The sequence below is a fragment of the Cyprinodon variegatus genome, unplaced genomic scaffold, assembly GCF_000732505.1.
Source record: "Cyprinodon variegatus isolate N-32 unplaced genomic scaffold, C_variegatus-1.0 Scaffold838, whole genome shotgun sequence".
In the NCBI taxonomy this organism is placed as follows: Eukaryota; Metazoa; Chordata; class Actinopteri; order Cyprinodontiformes; family Cyprinodontidae; genus Cyprinodon; species Cyprinodon variegatus.
In genome coordinates this window covers 253,860-273,032 of record NW_015151291.1, presented here as the reverse complement: position 1 = coordinate 273,032, position 19,173 = coordinate 253,860, and the positions used below count along the sequence as shown (strand labels likewise).

Genomic DNA, 19,173 nt, shown 5'->3' with positions numbered 1-19,173 from the left:
CTGACTGCACGGAAATAGCAGCGCCTTCTGAGCTGACGGCACGCGCTCCTGGCTCTAGCTGCTGCCTTCACGGAACGCTCAGGAATGAGAAAATCTTTCAAGATGAAGAATAAAACGGTTTAAATAAAGTCAACATGTCTGGCTATCTGCTTACAGAAAACAAAACGATACAAAACATTTTTAAAAAAAGAACGCAACATTCAAGTTATTTAGAGCTAAACCCTGTTTATGAATGTATATGCATGAGTAAATCAGCGGGTAACTTTTATCGACGTTACATGGAACGAGAACGCCCCCTGCTGGAGAATCGAGGAATAGCCTATGTTTGCAATTATAATAAATAAAGTTAAATAAAAACGATTTCGTTTTTGTTGGCCTACCTTAATAGATTGTTGAGCTTTTTAAAATGTCATTATATTAACCACCTCTAAATATTTAAGTTTAAATTTAGATCCTAATCCAAATAAAACATTTTAGAGCATTTTATCTTGAATTTCTGACACAAGTATAGAAAATATTTGTCTATTCATAGTAAATTATGTAGAATTAAATTCAGTTTAGTTTCTTGTTGTTGTTTTTTTTTTTTTTTGCAACAACAGACCTTAAACAAATGTAGTGTTATTTTTTCTTAAATCCTTATTCCTTTTCATTTGTAGCTATTTATAGGGAAAATATATCTTTTCTTCATGTCTTGGCTCAAAAGGCGCCAACTGGAACACTCACAAATTAGGCTGCTGTAGCATTTCCATTAGTAGTTTTTGCACAGTATTTCTTTACTTTATGACTGAAAAATATGTTGGCTGGAAAAATTTCTTTTGCTGCCCTTTAGTTATTTATTAAACCAGGTGCTGAAGATTTCCTGGAACTAGCTGGAAGGTCCTTTATATACTTATAGATTTCAGGTGTCTGGTTTCTAAGCTGTTTCTTTGCCTTTTTGTACTGATTTTTTTCATGCTTTCGATGCTCATTCCTAATACTAGTTCACTTCATCACCCCAAACCAAACTTTTACAAAAATGTAAGATTTTAGACCATCTTGTTTTACTAATACTGTGTTTTTGAGGTTAGCTGGTCTAAAATGGTCTTGCACAAAACTACAATCTGGCAAAACTTTAAGATTAAACTTATATGAAACTGTGTTCTGATTTAACTGCTAAAATAAACCACAAAAAAAAAAGAAAGAAACAAATTTTCCAAATCCCTGTGTGCATATAAAACAAATATATTCCTTTAGAGGGAGGTGTTTGCCTAGTGGCTTCTCAGTGCACTTGTGCAGTTGTGCTCTGAGAAGGTTGCAAGTACCCAGTTTGATCTCCACAGCCTTCACTGTGGGTCCCTGAGCAAGACCCATAAACCCACACTGCTTCTCAGGCGCTGCACAGTGGTATCCCACTGCTCCCTAAGGGAATGGGTTAAGATGCAGAGTTTCTCCAGTGTGTGATCAATAAAGTTCCATTATAATCACAGTTCCACCAGCTGGCGCTGTGGGGTGAGGTACAGATTGCAGACAGACAGCAGAAATCCTCACCTCTGTCAGCAGCTGTCTTGTTAGTGTCATCATCATTTTTAACTTTATTTGAACAACAGTTTTACAAAGTTTTGCAACCAGCTGACAATATATTTTTGAGGACTCAAAACCCCATACCCCATTTCCATATAAAAGATTTTGCTAACATGTTTACATAATACATAGCTTCTTTAAATTTACAGCTTCTTTAGTGCTCCTTCTAAACATTTATGTGACACAAACCATTTGTGAATTTTCCAGTGTGTAAATTGTGCATTGCTTCATATGTGATTTATGCAGTTTCCAAATAAACTATGTTAGTCACATTTAATGTTTTTGATTTTCAGAAAATTATTTGGCTGCATGGTGGTGAAGTTTGTGGCACTGTTGCCTTGCAGCAAAAAGACACAATTCCTGGTGTTGCATTGAGTTTGCATGTTCTCCCCATGCATGCATGGCTTTTCTCCAGGTGCTCCGTCTTCCTTCTACAGTTCAAAAACATGACTGTTAGGTTAGTTTGTAACTTTAAATGGTCTTTAGGTGTATATGGTTGTATATCACCGGTGACAGACTGGCAACCTGTCCTTGGTGTACCCTACCCTCTTGCCCATAGACTGCCGGTGATTGGCCCAGACCCCACAGCGACCCTGATGGAATAAGCGGGAGAAGATGGATGGATGGGATTTGTGTGATCTCTGTAACCAGAGTTATAAATTATCCTTATGGCTCTTTTATGAATAGCGGTTGTATTGTATATTTGCAGTATGACCCCAGACCTCTGCACAGTAAAGTAAATATGGAAGAAGCAGTGAACAATAGAGAATATAGAGTGATTTCTGATCCAGAATGTGTTTTAAGACAGAAATACTCCTTTTTAATTTGCAATGTTTGATGTACATTATATGAGATGTCCAGTTTATTTTATTTTATTTTCAGTTATTACCCAAATAAATTTGTATTACATGTACTCTTTCAATTCTAACCCCATCCACTTGTACTAATACTTTTGTTTGAATTGTTATTGCACTTATCAACTAACTGGTTTTACTTTCAATTCAAGTTTGTTTATTTTAGACTTACAAGTATATAATAGAGACAGTATATGTCCATATAGCATAAATTAAAACAGTCTGAAAAAGGGTGTATTGGCAGAAGCAAGGAGCTTATAATGCTTATGATTAAAAATCAATTGTTTCTCTTAAACCCCCACTTTCAGTTTGTGCATTTTGGTACTATTAAATCATAGATAATTCTACAGAGTTGTATCATATAGAGTAGGGCTCAAACAGTTAATAGGATTAATCGCGATTCATCGATTATGGAAATAATAGTCAACTAATTTAGTAATCAATTAATCATTAACTGGAGTTTCAAGACTCTAAAACATGCCTTTAGCTGACAGAGCGACCCACCCTGAGCAGCAATTATACCAAAACTGTAAAAAGAAATAAAATAAAAAACTTTTTTTTGTCTTTCAATATGTGTTTCCAGAACTCCTTATGTGGAAAAGTTTTAGATTCTCCTGGTTTAATTTTGTAAAAAAGTCTTCTTTAAGGAACCTTTTGCTATTTGACTATCAATTGTAAAAATAATCGACAGATTAATCGATTTGCAAAATCATCATTAGCTGCGCCCCTAAAATAAATTATAACCAGTTTTGAACCTAATACTGCCTCCTGGGGGATACCACAAACACCATAGTCACAAATTGTTTAAATTATAATTGAATAATTTCTTCCCCAGTGCAATGCTTACCCCCTGATCCCATTGAAAAGTGTATTGAGTAACATGCCATATTTGATTGTGTTAAAAAAAAAATCCTATGTAGATCTATGTATATTCCAGAGAAAAACAATTTATGTTCTATGAAGCTTAAAATTTTCTTCAATTGAATCTGTCAATGTTCTAAATCCATATTAATTGTCAGAGAGTACTTTATGTTTATCAGTGACATTTACTAGTTGATTATATAATTTTTCGCCATTTTTGGAAAAATGCATGAGTGAAGAAATAGGTCTATAATTTGTTAAGTGATGTCTATCCCCCAGTTATACAACTTTAGCAATTGTGATTGCATCAGGAAATGTCCCAGTGTGGAATAACAGATGGATGTTAGTGGTTCTGAAATCCCCAAAATGACTTTTTAAAACTATTTTCATATCAATTTCACTTAAACCAGTAGATGATTGCTTTGCATCATATCCATTTTCTTCAACATCTCCAAGGAACTTTGAACTGTTTGTTTTTTTGCATTAAAATTATCATTCCATTCTAACACAGGATTTTTTTTTGTTGTTGCAAGGTTTAATAATAAAAAAAAAGATTATAGCTGATAACCACATCCTTTATATTGTAATTGTTATTATTAATGAAATATTGTATGGAGCACTGAGGTTGAATATTTTTTATAGTAATATAATTTAATTTGTTCTGTCCGACTAATATTGTTTTTATTTAATATATGATTATATTCCTTCCTACATATCCTTTTTATATTAGTATGATTTTATAATTTGTATATTAATTTCTGCCTCATTAACTACTTATTTGATAAAAAATCCATTTAGTATATATTTTTTTTTTTCAGGGATTTAGTTATCCCTTCATAAACCATGGCTGATATTTAGGTTTATTTTTAAAAATTTTGTTATTGGGCTCTTTTTTTTTTATCATATTACAGTATGAAAATCCTCAAATATACACCTCTTCCCAGTTTTGCTCCAGTAAATCATTCTAAAATGTATTTAATGTTTCTGACCTTATTCACCTGTATTGCACTGGTTACTTTAAAGTTTTCCATTTTAGACTAAAACTGGTAAATGATCCGTTATGTCATGAAATATAAATCCATTCACTGTGTTTTCAATATAATTGGTAAAAAGTGGGACAAACAGATTTTATTCTAATTGTTCTGCTGATTTTTTTGGTAGAAACATTAAAAAACTTATTGGTCATTTTATGCTTATTTGGATTAAATAGATCAAAATGTTACTCACTCCAAACATTTTCACATTCACTTCTTTACCCATACATTGATCCATGTTTCTAATATAGTGATCATTATGAATGTTTTATTTTCTGCAAATTGACTCAGATTTTCCTTTATGTTTAGTGGAGTTTGCAATTAAAACGAATAATTGATCATTTTATTTCCATTTTAATTTACATTAAATGTCTACCTGTTTCCAGTGTTCTTATAATTTATACTTAAGGGAGCTGAAAAGAAAAATTGCTTTTGTTGTTAAACTCATGAGAAAGTGCAAAGAGAAGTTTGGAGAGTAAGCTGCAGGAGCCGCAAATGCATCTACATGAGCTGGAGTCCATGAAGGGGCTGAAGGAGCTGCAGCGACCTCCATCTGCAGCAATCGGACAAGCTGAGACAAGAAACGGGTTTGACACTCTTAGCTTTTCATCTTCACAAGCTGGTAAGAAGTAACTTGTTTTCCCTCCATGCATGTTCTCCTTGATATAATGGTATTCAGTCACATTAAAGTATATGTTTTACCGTAATCAGTTTTTGAAGTAAATTAAATATATATTCTTAAACAAATAATGCAATACATTAGGAACTTCTACTAATTACTCCCTCTTAACATGCCTAAAATTACAGACATCCCAGCAAACTCTATGATTGGAAAAAAAAAAATTCATAATTTTAAGGGGATTTAACCTTTATTTAAACTTGAAATGTTTGTGGCGGTTCTAAGGGAGTCAGAGTTAAAACCATGATGAGATCAAAACTGCTGCCTGAGCAGATTGCAGCAGTTTATGAGTCTGGGGAGGGATTTAAAGAGGTGTCAAAAGATTTAGAAATCAGCGAATCCACTGTAGGCAAAGCAGTCTGCAGATTTAAGACTCTGTGCAACAACCTGCCTGCCAAAGGAAGTTCATCTTGAAAAGGGCAAACAAGAAGCTAAAACAATTCATCAAAGCCTAAAATGTTATTGTGGGAGCATCAGCAGTTCCAGACACGGCACAAGTTGAACTGTCATATCAGAGGTGCATAGAATGGAAAAAACATGAAGGCCAGCCCATGACCTCTGGAATGTTCTTTGGATAAATGAGTCAAAAACAGAATTATATGGACACCACAAAGGAGGATGTGTTTGGTTTGAACTTGGGATGCAAAAAGTAGGAATTTTGGCTGATATTTCATGATTCAACTGGCTGATAACTGATAACCAATGTTTTTTTGCTTTGTTTTTTTCCTTAGAACTAGTTACCGACACTATGTAGTTTTCTTCCTCCTGTTCGGTGCAGTCATTACAAATAGCAGCTCTGGTATTCATTTCAGAAACGGAAATAAAACAACTGGAATCACCTTTACTATTTCAACATCTCTTCGGTAACAGTCTTGTGCATGAGTTTGGTGCATGTTAAACTGCTGGTGCAGGCATAGACCTCACTTAATCCTTAAATATTGGTGAAATGACTGATGTTTAGTCCTAAAACTGATATGGCCAACTACTGAGAGCATGCGGTAATATCCTCCACCCATAATATGAACCAAAACATAAGACAGAGGATGGTGTGCTGCTCCGTGGCACAGTGGGTAGCTCTGCTGCCTTGCAGCAAAAAGGTTTAGTTTGTGATACCTGGCCTGGGGTCTTTCTGCATGGAGTTATGTTCTCCCTGAGAGATCGTAGGTTCTCTCCGGGTACTCTGGCTTCCTCCCACAGTCCAAAAACATGATTGATATGTTCATTGGCTACTCTAAACTCTCCTTAGATGTGTGTGTGTGAATGGTTGTTTGCCCTGTTTGTCTGCGAGTCTGACGACCTGTCCCGGGCGTACCCTTCCTCTCGCCCATAGAAACCTAGAGATAGGCACCAGCACCCCTTACGACCCCATTTGGGATAAGCGTGATGGAAAATGGATGGATAAGACAGAGGCATGGAAGTGGAAGCGCCATGGTTTAAGAGTGTATTGCTGCAGCAGGAACTCGGCAGCTCACAGTCATCAAATCCAACATATCTACAGTATATCAGTCTATGTCTAAGGAAAAATGTAAAACAATCTCTAAAAAAATGATAGAAGTAGAACTGGACGCTGAAACAGGAAGATAACCTATAATAAGCCAGGAAATCCCCCAAGAACTGCTTGAAAATTTAAGAAGAAAACAAGAGCAGGACCAAATTAGGACTCTTTGGGCTGACCTGAAAGGGGCCGATCATGCAAAGAACATCAACAACTAAAAGTAGGACATGGAGCCAACTTTTCTCAGGGCGATGGCTGCAGGAAGAGGCTCACTGAACACTAACTTTTAGAGGATTGGCTGTCCGAAAGTCATCAACAGAAAGAAAACTAATTTTTGGTGGAAAATTTTTACCAAAATTGTCTCAATATTCAAACGTGTTTCCTTAAGGCAGAAACATGAGCACAAACAGTACGATAATATTAAAGTGTTTATTTTGAGAATGCCATAGTTTACCACTGTGATGCACCTTCTGAGGCAACAGTAGAAAAATAGATTCAGTGAAACTAAATGCAACTTAATATTAATCTACAAACATGTTTCTAACAATAGCATACAAGTACAATGTACCTGTTCAATTCAACACACGGCTGATGGTTGATTTGTTTTGTTTTTTAAAAAGCTGCTAAATAACACTGTACACAAAACGAGCTACATGGTTTTTCAAAGAACTATCTAATGCATGCTGGTAAGCTGGTAGAAAAGAGCTTGCATAGACATCAAAGTCACTCCTCCAATAAAAGCCCGGCCGCAGGCAGGGGAAGGCACCGACTCCTCCACAGCACAGAGCAAAACAACGACTGGGACTCAGCGGAAAAAAGTCCAGGAAAAATAATTATTAAAAGCTACCAAACATGAAGATGGGGAATATGATTTTTTTTTTTTTTTGCATTTTTCCCCATGAAGTAACTTGTTGGAATACATAAAAAAAAAAGACTGCTCAGCAGCTCTATCAATGCAAAGCAGAGAAGAAAGATCCTCACATCTACAGATCTGCAAACACCTTCTTCACATCAGCTAAAAGAAATGTCTTTAATGTGTAACATTTCATGAGAAAAAAAACAGAAAAAAAACACGATCTTTGTTTTATAGCAAACATCCTCGGTGAGATTTCATGACAAAGACAAGCACACAGTGTTGTTCACTACAGTTAAAAACACACAAACCTTCAACAACCACGAAAATGTGACAGACGCTATTAAAAAGAAGTTATCTGAATGATTTGGACTCAACTCAATATATACACAATTTCTCATCGGAGACCTGAACCAGCACTGGCCAACCTTTATTGAACGTCTGTTACGTTTAGTTTGAGATGGAGACTTTATTTGTTCGTCTATAATAAAAGGGCCCCTACAGACCGGGGTTGGGGGGGGTCAGTGAGGTTTTCAGTCGGCTCTGATTGGTTGTGGACCTGCAGGTTTTGGAGCTACAGCTGCAGTCGGTCTCCAACAACATCTAGACCTGTATTAACACTGCATGGGCATCCAGCGCTGATGAGGTTTGGAAAAGTCCTGGTATATACATGTGGTTTTGAAATGTGTTCTGTGAAATCCACTCAGAGAAGCTGCAGGTTCTGGAGAGAAAAGACGGATCAAACTGTGACGTAATCAAAGCGGAGCTATGGAAATGTTTTGATGTGAATAAAAGTGGTATAAAGAGAACTTTTGAAGCGTTCTTTAAGGCTTTAAATGTGGTTACTTGATGCTAAACAACATGGCGGCTGCTGCATTCAGACTCCGATCTGTGGTACTGAGACTGTCTAAACATCTGGGTGTATCTTGCAAGCTTACTTGCTCCAGAATAGCTGAAGGTCCCTAAAAGCCTCTCCGACTGACCAAACTTCCTAATCAGGCTTTTTTTTTTAAATGCAAGACAATCACAGCACGCACAGATTCCTCTCTACCTCAGCAATGACACTGTCCTCTGGCCCCTCCTCTAAGCCAGAGATACAAAGTTAGCCTTGACATCCTGCACTGTTATCACACTCATTACCAAGGAATGATGCAGTCTGATGACCTACTTCCTGTCTCAGATGAAAGGTGAGGGGCCAGGAGGGAGAACGTGTTTGTCAGACATGCTACATAAAGAAACGCAGATGCAGAACCCAGCCGAGTGCATCTATACTAACACTATTATTTCATTGCATTACTTATTCGCAGGCTGTGTGCTGTTTCTCAGTTAGATGAACTGAGAATTTATCCTTCCATCTCAACCCGGAGGTTCACTAATCAACCTATAACTGAGCTCTGCAGATTTCCACAGCATCTTCTGCAGAACTCCAGCTGATCCAAGTCATGAGATTATACCATGAGAGAAGATTTGCATTAATCCTGTAAAGGAGCAGGACTGAGCAGACAGAATTGTCGACCAAATTTCCCCTTTAAACTCCGACTGTGTGATGGGAGCACAGTAATAGAGGTAGGACAGAAGATACCAACAGTTCTCTTATTCACTCACACATATTACATTTAGTGCTCTGCGGAACAGATACTCTTCTTTTTTTTTCTCTTCCCTTTTCCTAACTCAACCCCTGCTCCTGAACTGGGGTTAAAGTGCAGATTTCTTATAGGGGTAATCGGGTTTGCTGGGGGACCTGCGGTCTCTGAGGAGTTCTTCGCCAACACTATTCCTGTGAGACTGTTGGAGGGGCCCTGGGCCTGACGAGTCTCCGCCTAGAACCATCTCCTCTGGAGCATCTCTGGGTCCAGTGTGCCTCTCATCATAGCTGTCCATGTTTCCACTAGGGGAGCGGAAATGACCCAAACCGTGGGTAAGGTCCGTCTCATTTGGTCGTCCCTTTGGAAACTGCCCAGTCCTAGGCTGAGCTCCAGAGGGACTGGAAAGGACTCCCTCGTGTCTCTGAGATTTTATGCCAAGGACATCCAGTCGTAGTGGGTCTGGAGCAGTCCGTCCCTGCAGGTGGCCGTGGGTTTGACAATCAGAAACATAAGGAGGAGGGTAGGAGCCTGACTGCGTGCAGCTGTGGCTGTAGAGGTCCGGTCCTCCGAACGAGGGCAGAGGATGAGATGAGGTGGGGGTTGTAGGTCTGCAGGAAAAGTCATAGAGGTCAGGGAACTCCACCTGTGCCTCCAGCTTGGGCTCTGGGGCGTGCCTCTTGCAGGAATGGCCGTGCCCAGGACCATAACCGTGGCTGAGGCGCACAGAAGAGCAGGGTCCATGGGGTAGATGGTGACCTGGAGGCCCCATGGGGCTGTGAGGGCCTTCTCTGTCCATGTCGGCCATGTGCTGCTCCCTCAGAGACATGACGGACACACCGAGCGCGATATCCGGCATAAACCCCCCCATCATAGGCTCCGCACCCATCTGCACCAGGGAACACACACAAAACATTGTATAGATGGAAGGAAACTCAGCTGGAGCATAAGGTGAACAGAAAGAACCAAACTTACTGCATGCTGGTCTGAGGGCAGGGGTCTGCCTGCAGCCTGGGGGTTGGTGCAGTCTGGGGGCTGAGACCGCGGCGCAGAGGAGTACTCCGAACTGCCATGCTTGGAAGCTGCATGCCGCTGGATCAAGGTTCGGTTGCAGGGGTAGGAGAAGGAGCGGGTGGGGGTGGGCATGGGAACCCGAGGTCTCCAGCCTCCTTTGAGCTGGGTGTGACTGGGCGTGGCGGGGGGGTGATAGGGAGGGGGTGGAGGAGGCAGCGGAGGGTGAAGGCCTGGGACGCCGTCTAGCTCTGTTATCATGCTGTCCATAGCCGGGCTGCTGTTCACACGACAGCGGCTCACCTGGCGAAGGGCCAGAATTGGACTTTCGTCTCCAAACCTCTCATCTGGGAAGAACTTGGATGGATTCTGAAAGCAAAGAACAGCGAAGAGTCGATGGATGTTTTATGAGAGCAGTTAAGTTTTCCTCTGGGAGAGTCTAACATTCCCTTTAAGCCTCAGTGTGTTTGCATCTTAGGCTTCAGTGGGTTCCTTTACCTGCAGCAGCTCCGTGGCTCCATCTGCCAGGCCGAACTCCCTCAGCACCCTCAGCTGCAGCTCATAGCTCACCGTGGCTCCCTCTCCACAGTTCAGAGCGTAAGCTCTCTGGACCTGCTCTGTGTGCCTCAGCTCATGCAGCCTGCGGATCATATCCTTCACCACAGACAGAGGAGGCACTGGAAGAAGCAAAGAGTTTACTGATTCAACTGTTTACTGCCTACTTTGCAGATGTTAAAAGTTCATTTCAACATCGTCCTACCTGGAATTTCATTGGCTACGACCGACGGAGCCGAACTGGAGCTTCCTGCCATTTGCTGGTGGCTGATCATGTGACAGCACTGAGGCACGGCGTTGTTGACCATGTAGAGAGTGTCCGGGACGTTTGACATGCGCACCAGTCTCAAACGTACCAGGTCTGTCTGCTCCACCATCATTTCATCCAGCACAGACTGAGGGCGGATAAAAAAAAAAAAATTGTCAAAATAATTGAGCCAGTCAGGCAGCCGGTAAAGATTTTACCGATCTGTTCCACGTGACTGACTACCGGGTTAACGCCGCCTTTTGCTGCTCAGCAGGCATGTTCATTAATATTCATACACCATGGAACCAGACACGTTTAAATGGTAAATGGCCTGTACTTATATAGCGCCTTTTTTCAAGTCAGGAGACTTGACCAAAGCGCTTTACACTGCATTCAGTCATTCACACACTCACACACTGATGGTGGTAAACTACACTGTAGCCCCAGCTGCCCTGGGGCTCACTGACAGAAGCGGGGCTGCCGTACACTGCAGCTACCGGGCCCTCTGACCACCATCAGTAGACAATGCAGGTGAAGCGCCTTGCCCAAGGACACGACGACACTGAAAGTCGGAGCCAGGGCTCGATTTCAGGGCAAACTCCTACATCCAACGCCACTGTCGCCTAAATGAAATTTGCAAATGGACTAAATGAATTTCGTAATATCTGGATGGAAATTCATTTCCATCCAGATATTAGAAGCCTCCTATTAAAAGACTAATTAAACAATTTTGTGAGAAAGTATTTGCTCCCTTAATGATTTTGTCAGCCTTTCCTATTTTTGTCACATTGAAATGTTTCAAATGAATCTATTGTCCCTGTAGCAGCCTTTAGCAGATAAGGTAACTGGTCTTCACATGGCTGTAAAAGGGTTCTAATCCAGCATTACTGCATGTTTGGATCACAAAAGGATTTAGGTCAAAACTCTGACTTGGCCACTTTAAAGCAATGATGTCTTTCTGAGCCATTTAGATGGGAAATTAGTGGTGAACTGAAATGCAGTTGCATTTAATGGAACAAACGAAAGACCAAACAACTTCTTCCAATAGATCTTCCACTAGGCAGCAGAGTCCATGTCGACTCCACTTGCTCAGGTCCTAAGGCATCAAAACTGCCCCAGACCCCCACCTTATTTGACTCTCATTATGATTTCCTTTCACAAAAATAATGTTACACTCTTAAAGCAGAAGCTGCACTTTTATCTAATCAGTCCTCATTGACTAAAGATGCTTTGCGGACAAGTTTTTGTGTTCCTCTTTGGTCAGCAGTGGTTTTGTCACTGAAATTTTCTGACTGATGCTGCAATATCTTTCTTGCTGAAGCAGTGAGGCCTTCAGAGCAGCATGATGTCTTGGGTTCTTCTGACACTTCAAGGAGCCCATAATGACCTTTTAAAGTCTTTTTGTAGGCACCCTCTTTTAGGAAGGCTCACTACTGTTCTAAGTTTTATCCACTGGATTTCAAACTCTTTCCACACGGAAACAAATTCACAGACATCTTTCTAATAGTTTTTCTTTACCTTTAAATAGGGGACTTGCAGGTTTCTTTTAGCCTACTTCATGTTGTTATGAAGCTACAATTTTAATTGTTTCTTCTTCTCCAGATCTGGCTGTAGTCAGACTTGCACTGCAGTTATGTGAGCGAGCCCAGCCTCACCTTGGCTTCCTCCACGTATGGAGAGAAGAGACGAGGACGCACATAGATCCCTGCGTTTTTCTGCCGTAGCCAGGAGTTAGCCTTGCCCCCTTCAGCGGTGGGCAACATGTCTGACGGAGGGGTGCTGATCAAACCCCTCTTCAGCTGTGGACAACAACATAAAGATCAAGCAGTGAAACTTACAGTGTCTTAAAAAACAAACTCAGACAGAAGGGGGTACTGACGGCGTCGGCGAGGACATCACTGTTGGGAGGCAGGATGTGCTCGGTTCGGATGAAGGGCAGGAGTGGAGAGAGGATCTCCCTCAGCTCCTCCACGTCCAGGTCTCGCCTTTTGACGCCTCTCTTATTGACGCTGTGGGCCGTGCCGCTCAGCAGGTTGGGCTCTTGGTTAGCAAAAACATCAACGTATTTTTTTGTTGTTGGTAAATATATGAACAGTTTTTTTTTACCATTTAAACTGATTTCATGCCATCAAGTTCATGAACTTCAACAATGTATCAGATCATATCTGCATAAATATTGCTTTCCCAGCAAAATGCATCATTTTTCTGTAGCTGCTACTTGTTCTTTAAAATTCATAATAAAGCCAAGGAGCGTTAAGGTGACATAAACTCATTTATCATAAGGTTAGAGCTCAGTGACACAGCCAATAAATAGTAGGCCACTTCATACAGACTTCATTTGAGAGCTTTTTTTCCCCAGCCATTAAGTGTATTTTGGGGGTCTTCAATAAGTGGGCAATTTCCTCAGAGCAATTAGGGGGGGCTGTTGAGAGGGTAATTATAGAGTGTATTATCTTACCCCTGTCTGCCATCCTCTTAATCAACTGCTGCTCGCCCCACTTTACAACATACTTCAGAATGTCCTGTTCACTCGCCTGTGAAGACAACCATGGATAGGAAGGGGATGGAGGAAAGGAAGCAAAGATGCAGGAAAGGGAGAAAGGATGCAGGTCATAGAGGAGAGGTTGAGGGGCAGGGAGGGAAGGATGCAAAATAAAGAGCAAAGCATTTGGGACAGAGTAAAAAAATATCGAGAGAGGGGGTGTGTTGGAGAGGAAAGGATATAAGGCGGGAAGAAGTATGCAGGTCAAGGAGAGAAAAGAAAGAAAGATGAAGGATGGGAAAAAAATGGGGAGAGAAGATTGCAGGGGGGAAAAAAAGGACAAAACATGATTAAAAAACCTGGTTAGACTTAGTAAATATTTCACTATGAATCATTGTCCCAGTAAAGCTTCAGTCTGCTTCACTGCATCATAACATGTTTCTTCAAACCATCTGGTCTGGTGTTCAGCTTGCTCTGAGGTGATGATGACTCAGACTCCAGAGTCTCAACTTGTGATTAGTGAGGAAAAAAAAACCCAGCACTTTCTGAACAACAGAGAAAGTTTGTGCTTCTGGAGCTGGAAACAAACCGAAGGGTGAGAATCTTTACCTGAAGGTAGTCAGACTGAATGGCGCTGATGAGGTGTTCTTTGCCGAGCTCATAGAGGACGTCAGAGGTGACGACCTGACTGAACTCTTCACAGAGGAAGTGCATGGCCTGCCTGTGGACCCACTTGGAGCCATACGGCTGGGAGCTCCACTTCAGGATGGGCACCAGGGAGTCCAGGGATAAGCTTTCCACAACAATGTCCTCACATCCTAGAGGGGGAAAACACCAAAGAAGCATTAAACATCTTGTTATTCAGTCCAGTTCCATTTACGGTCTAAAATACATAAATTTTCACCAAAAAGTGCTACAAAAAAACCCCACTTAGGTTTACCAAATGTTAGCAGAAGAAACAAACCGCATTAGAGCATCCAGCACTGCTACCATACCATCAGTAGTTCTGACCATTATTCACTGACCCATAGTCTCTTTCTAGTAGCACCACATCCTTCCATGCTGTGTTTCCTAAATCAGAGCACATACCAGAGCAGCAGGCAGTGGCTTCACCCTGCAACACACCAACCCACAGAAATGCTTTGATACCTTGATGTGTTTCAGTCTCAAGCTGCCTTCCTTTCACCGTGTTAAGTAAACACAGCCGCCGCCGGCTCACAAACACTAAGCAAACGTGGACGCACTGGTCTGCATAAATCTAAACTGCTTTAAAAAGCCACAGAAGGCTTGAGGAATTATGTACTCGCTGCTCAGTGGATAAAAAAAAAGCAACAACCAAAAAACTATGGGCTGCAGATGCAGCCAACACTGGCATTCATAGTGACAGTAAATCTAAGAGCGATCCATTTGGGCTGAATTAACCCATCAGACATCCATTCAGGTTATATACAACTGACTGAGTCAGGCGCATCTATGCCAACCCAGAAAAGAGTGCTTTCTAATCACTTGTTTAACGCATTGGTTTGAAAGACGAGACTGGCCAGAGCTGCTTCAAACTAAAATAGAAACTTGGCAAGTTCTGGGTTCCAGACACTCTCGTCTTTTATGGGCCAGCAGTGTTGCTCCTCAGGGACAATCTTATCTTAAAACAGAACACTTCCGGTGCCTTAGTGCTGCTTTGAACAGTCTGGGAAGTTGGATCCCATATTTTAGATTCAAAGTGATGCTCTAAATCTAACCAGAAGGCCAGCTATTGATAAAATAAATAAAGCTACGTTACAAACAAACACTATAAAAACAATGCCTGTTTTTAAAATTTCCAATTTCTATTGTCTGTCAATCGCCTAAAAAAAAAAAGTTTTGCTTTATTCAGTTTGGATGACCAGAAATTTGACCAAAAACTTTAATTTAAAAATGACTTTTCTTGTTCTAAGATTAGTGTTTCCTCATTTCACTAGAGTAATTTTTCCCTCTCCTCCTGACAGAACTGTTGTACATTAATCTAAAAAATACTTGATTAATCCCAAAGAAAGATTAAATATAGTAACTCTTGGACATTTTTTCAACGAGATGTTATACATGTTAATAACTGTAGGTAGGATGGATCTTCTGTAGAGGTTTGTTTTGCACCAGTTCTGGAGAAGCCTCTGACTGAAGACACTTTGTGGTTGTTTAACAATCTTCTGAACAGGAAGAATTCTTATTTTTGTTTCCATCTTCAGAGGTTCTAGATGACTTCCTAGAACAGAGCCGGACTTTATCTTGTTGAGCTTTGAGTCACTAGGTAGGCCGCCTTGCTCTTGCAAAGCTCAGCCCACTCATTTTCTATGCGAGTCAGATCAGGACTTTGCATTAGTTGCTGCAGAACCTCAACTTTTGTTGTAATAGGTTAGGCTGCAAAATTAGGATTATAGTCCAATTGGAAGGCACATTTGATTCCAGATTTAACTTCCTTAATATTCTTTCTCCCAGTATACCATCAAGTTTTGAAAGAAAAGCAAAACACCCCTAACGTGAAGCTGCCACCCTTTATACTCTGAGGATGTTCTCAGATTTACAAACTTTCCTTTTTTCCTCTAATGTAATAATTAATGTAACTGTGCAAAACTTTATTAAAAGAATCATAACACCAAAGGAAATTAAATAACAGCTTAACTCTGGTTTCAGAATAAGAGCTCCTTCCTCACTGAGACGGAAGACTAACTTAAACTAGTCAAAAAATAACTGAAAAAAAATAATATTTTTAGTCAGAGCTGCATTTTTTTAATTTTTTTTTTTTAGAAATACTCTCAAATATTGACATATTGATGTCGATATCGTGTGATAGAGCCGTTCTTTCATCTGTGCTTCCATCGCTCTGTGACCTTCAGCATTTTGCAAAAAGGTCATTAGCGTCTACCGAGCATCTGCTGCACTGAGACCTTTCCCAACTGGATAAATACTTGACTGTCTGCACCCCGAACAGTCGTTTGCAATATGAATGTTGCACACACGGAAATTACAATATAGTTGCCATGTATTGTACTGCCTTACACTCGGTTTCTGACAAGACAGACAGAGCTGAGCTTCACCTGTACTGACCTGGAATAAATAGCCAGGAGGAATGGAAGCGCTGCCACCATCCATCCCATCAATGGTTATAATGCTGCACATCTACTGAAATGTGCTTAATCTCATTTAAGTTGTCCTCAGAAAGCAGAAATGCTTGCATACATCCCTCGCAGCAGACTATTCCCCATGTGGGACCAAGCGGCACCAGAAAGCAAACAGCTCTACTCAATAAGTCCATTAAAACCCACAGTGATGGCCTGGCTTTTAAAAAGCATCACTTTTCATCATGAGCAGGATTGTAGACTCCGTCTTATATCTAACATTAACCTTCCCCTTTTCTCTCCATGGGGGTGCACATCAGCGGCTGACAGCAACAGCAGCCTGCAAATCTATGTGCACATCCAGCCCTGGGAAGCGGTTTTCTGGAGCACACTCCCAAAAGGCGCCTAAAACATCACACATGATGGCTGCTGAGGTGCAGCCGCTCTAATTTACACAATCGCGGCACAGAGCAGCAGAAGCAAAGGGCACACAAATTCACTGCATACCTAAAATTAAGTGATCTTTAAGTTCTGCTTTTCATTTCAGTAAAATGTTCTCCTAAATGGGATGTTAGGGAATTAATAAGAAGCCTTCATGAAGAAGAAATTCATATTGTCAAAGGGAAACTGTAATGAGCACAGGAGGGGAGCGCTGTGATGGATTAGAGGGTTTTCTCCACATGAAGCCCTGACATGCCTCTCTGCTGCCTCCTGAAGGGACCTTGGAGTTACTGGGGTTTGAAGTGGTGGCACAAAAATGAGCTCGTAATTAACCAACGTACGGCAGGGTGACTCGTCATTTAAGGTTCCCAATGGTTCAGGATACAGCGTGTAAAGAGCGACCTATGAATGACATCACCAAGCTCTCAAGGATTCCACCCTGAGGTTTGATCTGCGCACAGCAGAGGGGATCAGAGGCTTGTTTCAGCAGCCACACTGACCGAGAGTGTGACACCCTATTATTTAGCATGATGTACCATTTCAAAGTAGAGTTTAAGTTGTTTACATCAGTGCAGACGTCCTGTAGAGCTCAGTGATTTTTAACTCTTTAACAGGATATTTAAGAAGCATCTGTTTTAGTCAGAAGTCTCATGTCATTCCTTCTCAAAAAAGGAGGTTTTTTCTGTTTCTTTTAGATCAAATGAGTCATATTTCCCCTCAATCTAACTGCATTGTTGCTGACAAGGAAGAAGTACCTTCACAATCCAAGCTACACATTTGTAAGAAAATTCTGTTGGATTAGTGTGCAAACTTTGCATGGACAGATGCTACGCACATCAAACTACGCCTGCGACGGGTTTAAAGGCTGCCAGCCACAGAGAATCTAATTAAAAGGCACAGAGCACAAGGAACATCTGCAGTGAGTCCATAGAGCCAGAACAACCCATTAGGTGCATTTTTAATGTGGTTATTATACATAATATGGGGTTTTCTATGGGTTACATCGCAGGAGCCAGCAAACTATGTTAACAATCCTTCAACACATCTTAAACTAAAACAAAACTGTTTCTACAGATGGAGCATTATTCTCTTGTTTACTGTTTTTAAAGGGATAATATTTTGGGGATTTATCATGATACATGCTGATTGATGATCTCCCAAACTTCAAATACTGATAGTTTGGCTGAGATTAGTACTTTTTCTTTGAGCAATATTTCCATTATTGGTTCCATAAGACATCTATAGATGCAACATCTATGTGATAATATATGAAAATATAACCCAATGCTTTAACTGCTAACATTTATATGGTTCCTACATAAGGATATTGAGACTCAGTATTCCTCAAAGCAAGTAGGAAGGAAGGAAGGAAGGAAAGTCATAAAGAAGGAAAACAAGGAGAGAAGACAGGAAAGAAGGACTGATGGAAGGAAAGAAAAGGGGACAAAGAAAGAGTGCAGCAGAAAGTCAAGGAAGGAACACCAGACATAATGAAAGGAAGCAAAGAAGGAAGGATGATTTTTGCTGGTCGCTGGGCTGCAGGAAGGAAGGAAGGAAGGAAGGAAGGAAGGAAGGAAGGAAGGAAGCCAGACATAATAAAGTAGTACAGGAAGGAAATGAGGAAGGAAGGAAATGAGGACCGAGGGAAATAAGGAAGGAAGGACAGACATATGGCTAAAGAAATTGGCAAGAAACATAAGCAGGAACAATAAAAGTAAAGGATACAATTAATATATACTTTAAGTCGAAAAGGTCTGGAAATATAAATACTAAACTCTTATTTTCTTTTTCCAATCTTATGGGAAACACTAGAAAAGCACTCGGAGGGCGCAGAGTTACGCCAAGCAGCAAATATTGCCCCCAATTATGACGTAGAACCCAAAGCTAAAACTCACACATAATATGGATCATTACCTAATTTAAATGAATTGTTCCTTGGCATGAGGGGCACCTCTGGTAAATTTTTTTCTCCATATAGTGGTTCATAAGTTTTCAATCGATTCTCCTAACAAAATTCCCATTTCTTGTGTTTTTGTCTTCAGTAAAATATCGCTGGGTTTTTTTTTCTGAGTCCGATGCTGAAGCTTTCAAGAGTCACTGCTGCCACCCTCTGGTTTAGTGGAGAACTGCTTGTTCAGCCAAATTCCCCATCCCACAAAGAGAATCTTTCAAAAACTGCATGTATCCAAAATATGATCTGGATCATCGCAACAATAACAGATTGTTCCTTGGCATGAAGGACATCTATGATAGAAATTTAATTAAAATCCATTTATAGTATTTCCAGCTATCCTGTCCTCCTTGGCAGAGGTAAAAAAAACCAAAAAAAAACTGAAGTGTAATTAATCATTTTCTATACCCCATGATGGGTCAAACACGTACTGCATATACATACCACCAACGTAATCCTTAAATGCTTCGGATCA

The 19,173-nt window shown here is 40.6% G+C and overlaps 1 protein-coding gene across 1 annotated transcript in view; it reads right to left on the bottom strand.

Annotated features, from left to right (window-relative positions):
* Positions 1-8,347: 8,347 nt before the first annotated feature.
* btbd7 (BTB (POZ) domain containing 7) overlaps positions 8,348-19,173 on the bottom strand; it is a 24,174-nt gene continuing 13,348 nt past the window's right edge. Inside the window, exons 4-11 of the mRNA XM_015397105.1 lie at positions 13,824-14,032; positions 13,191-13,266; positions 12,612-12,772; positions 12,388-12,531; positions 10,691-10,880; positions 10,429-10,607; positions 9,895-10,299; positions 8,348-9,808 (exon numbers count right to left, since the gene is read on the bottom strand). Coding sequence (XP_015252591.1) covers positions 9,032-9,808; positions 9,895-10,299; positions 10,429-10,607; positions 10,691-10,880; positions 12,388-12,531; positions 12,612-12,772; positions 13,191-13,266; positions 13,824-14,032 — 2,141 coding nt within the window. The 3' untranslated portion in view covers positions 8,348-9,031. The remainder of the gene's footprint in view (positions 9,809-9,894; positions 10,300-10,428; positions 10,608-10,690; positions 10,881-12,387; positions 12,532-12,611; positions 12,773-13,190; positions 13,267-13,823; positions 14,033-19,173) is intronic.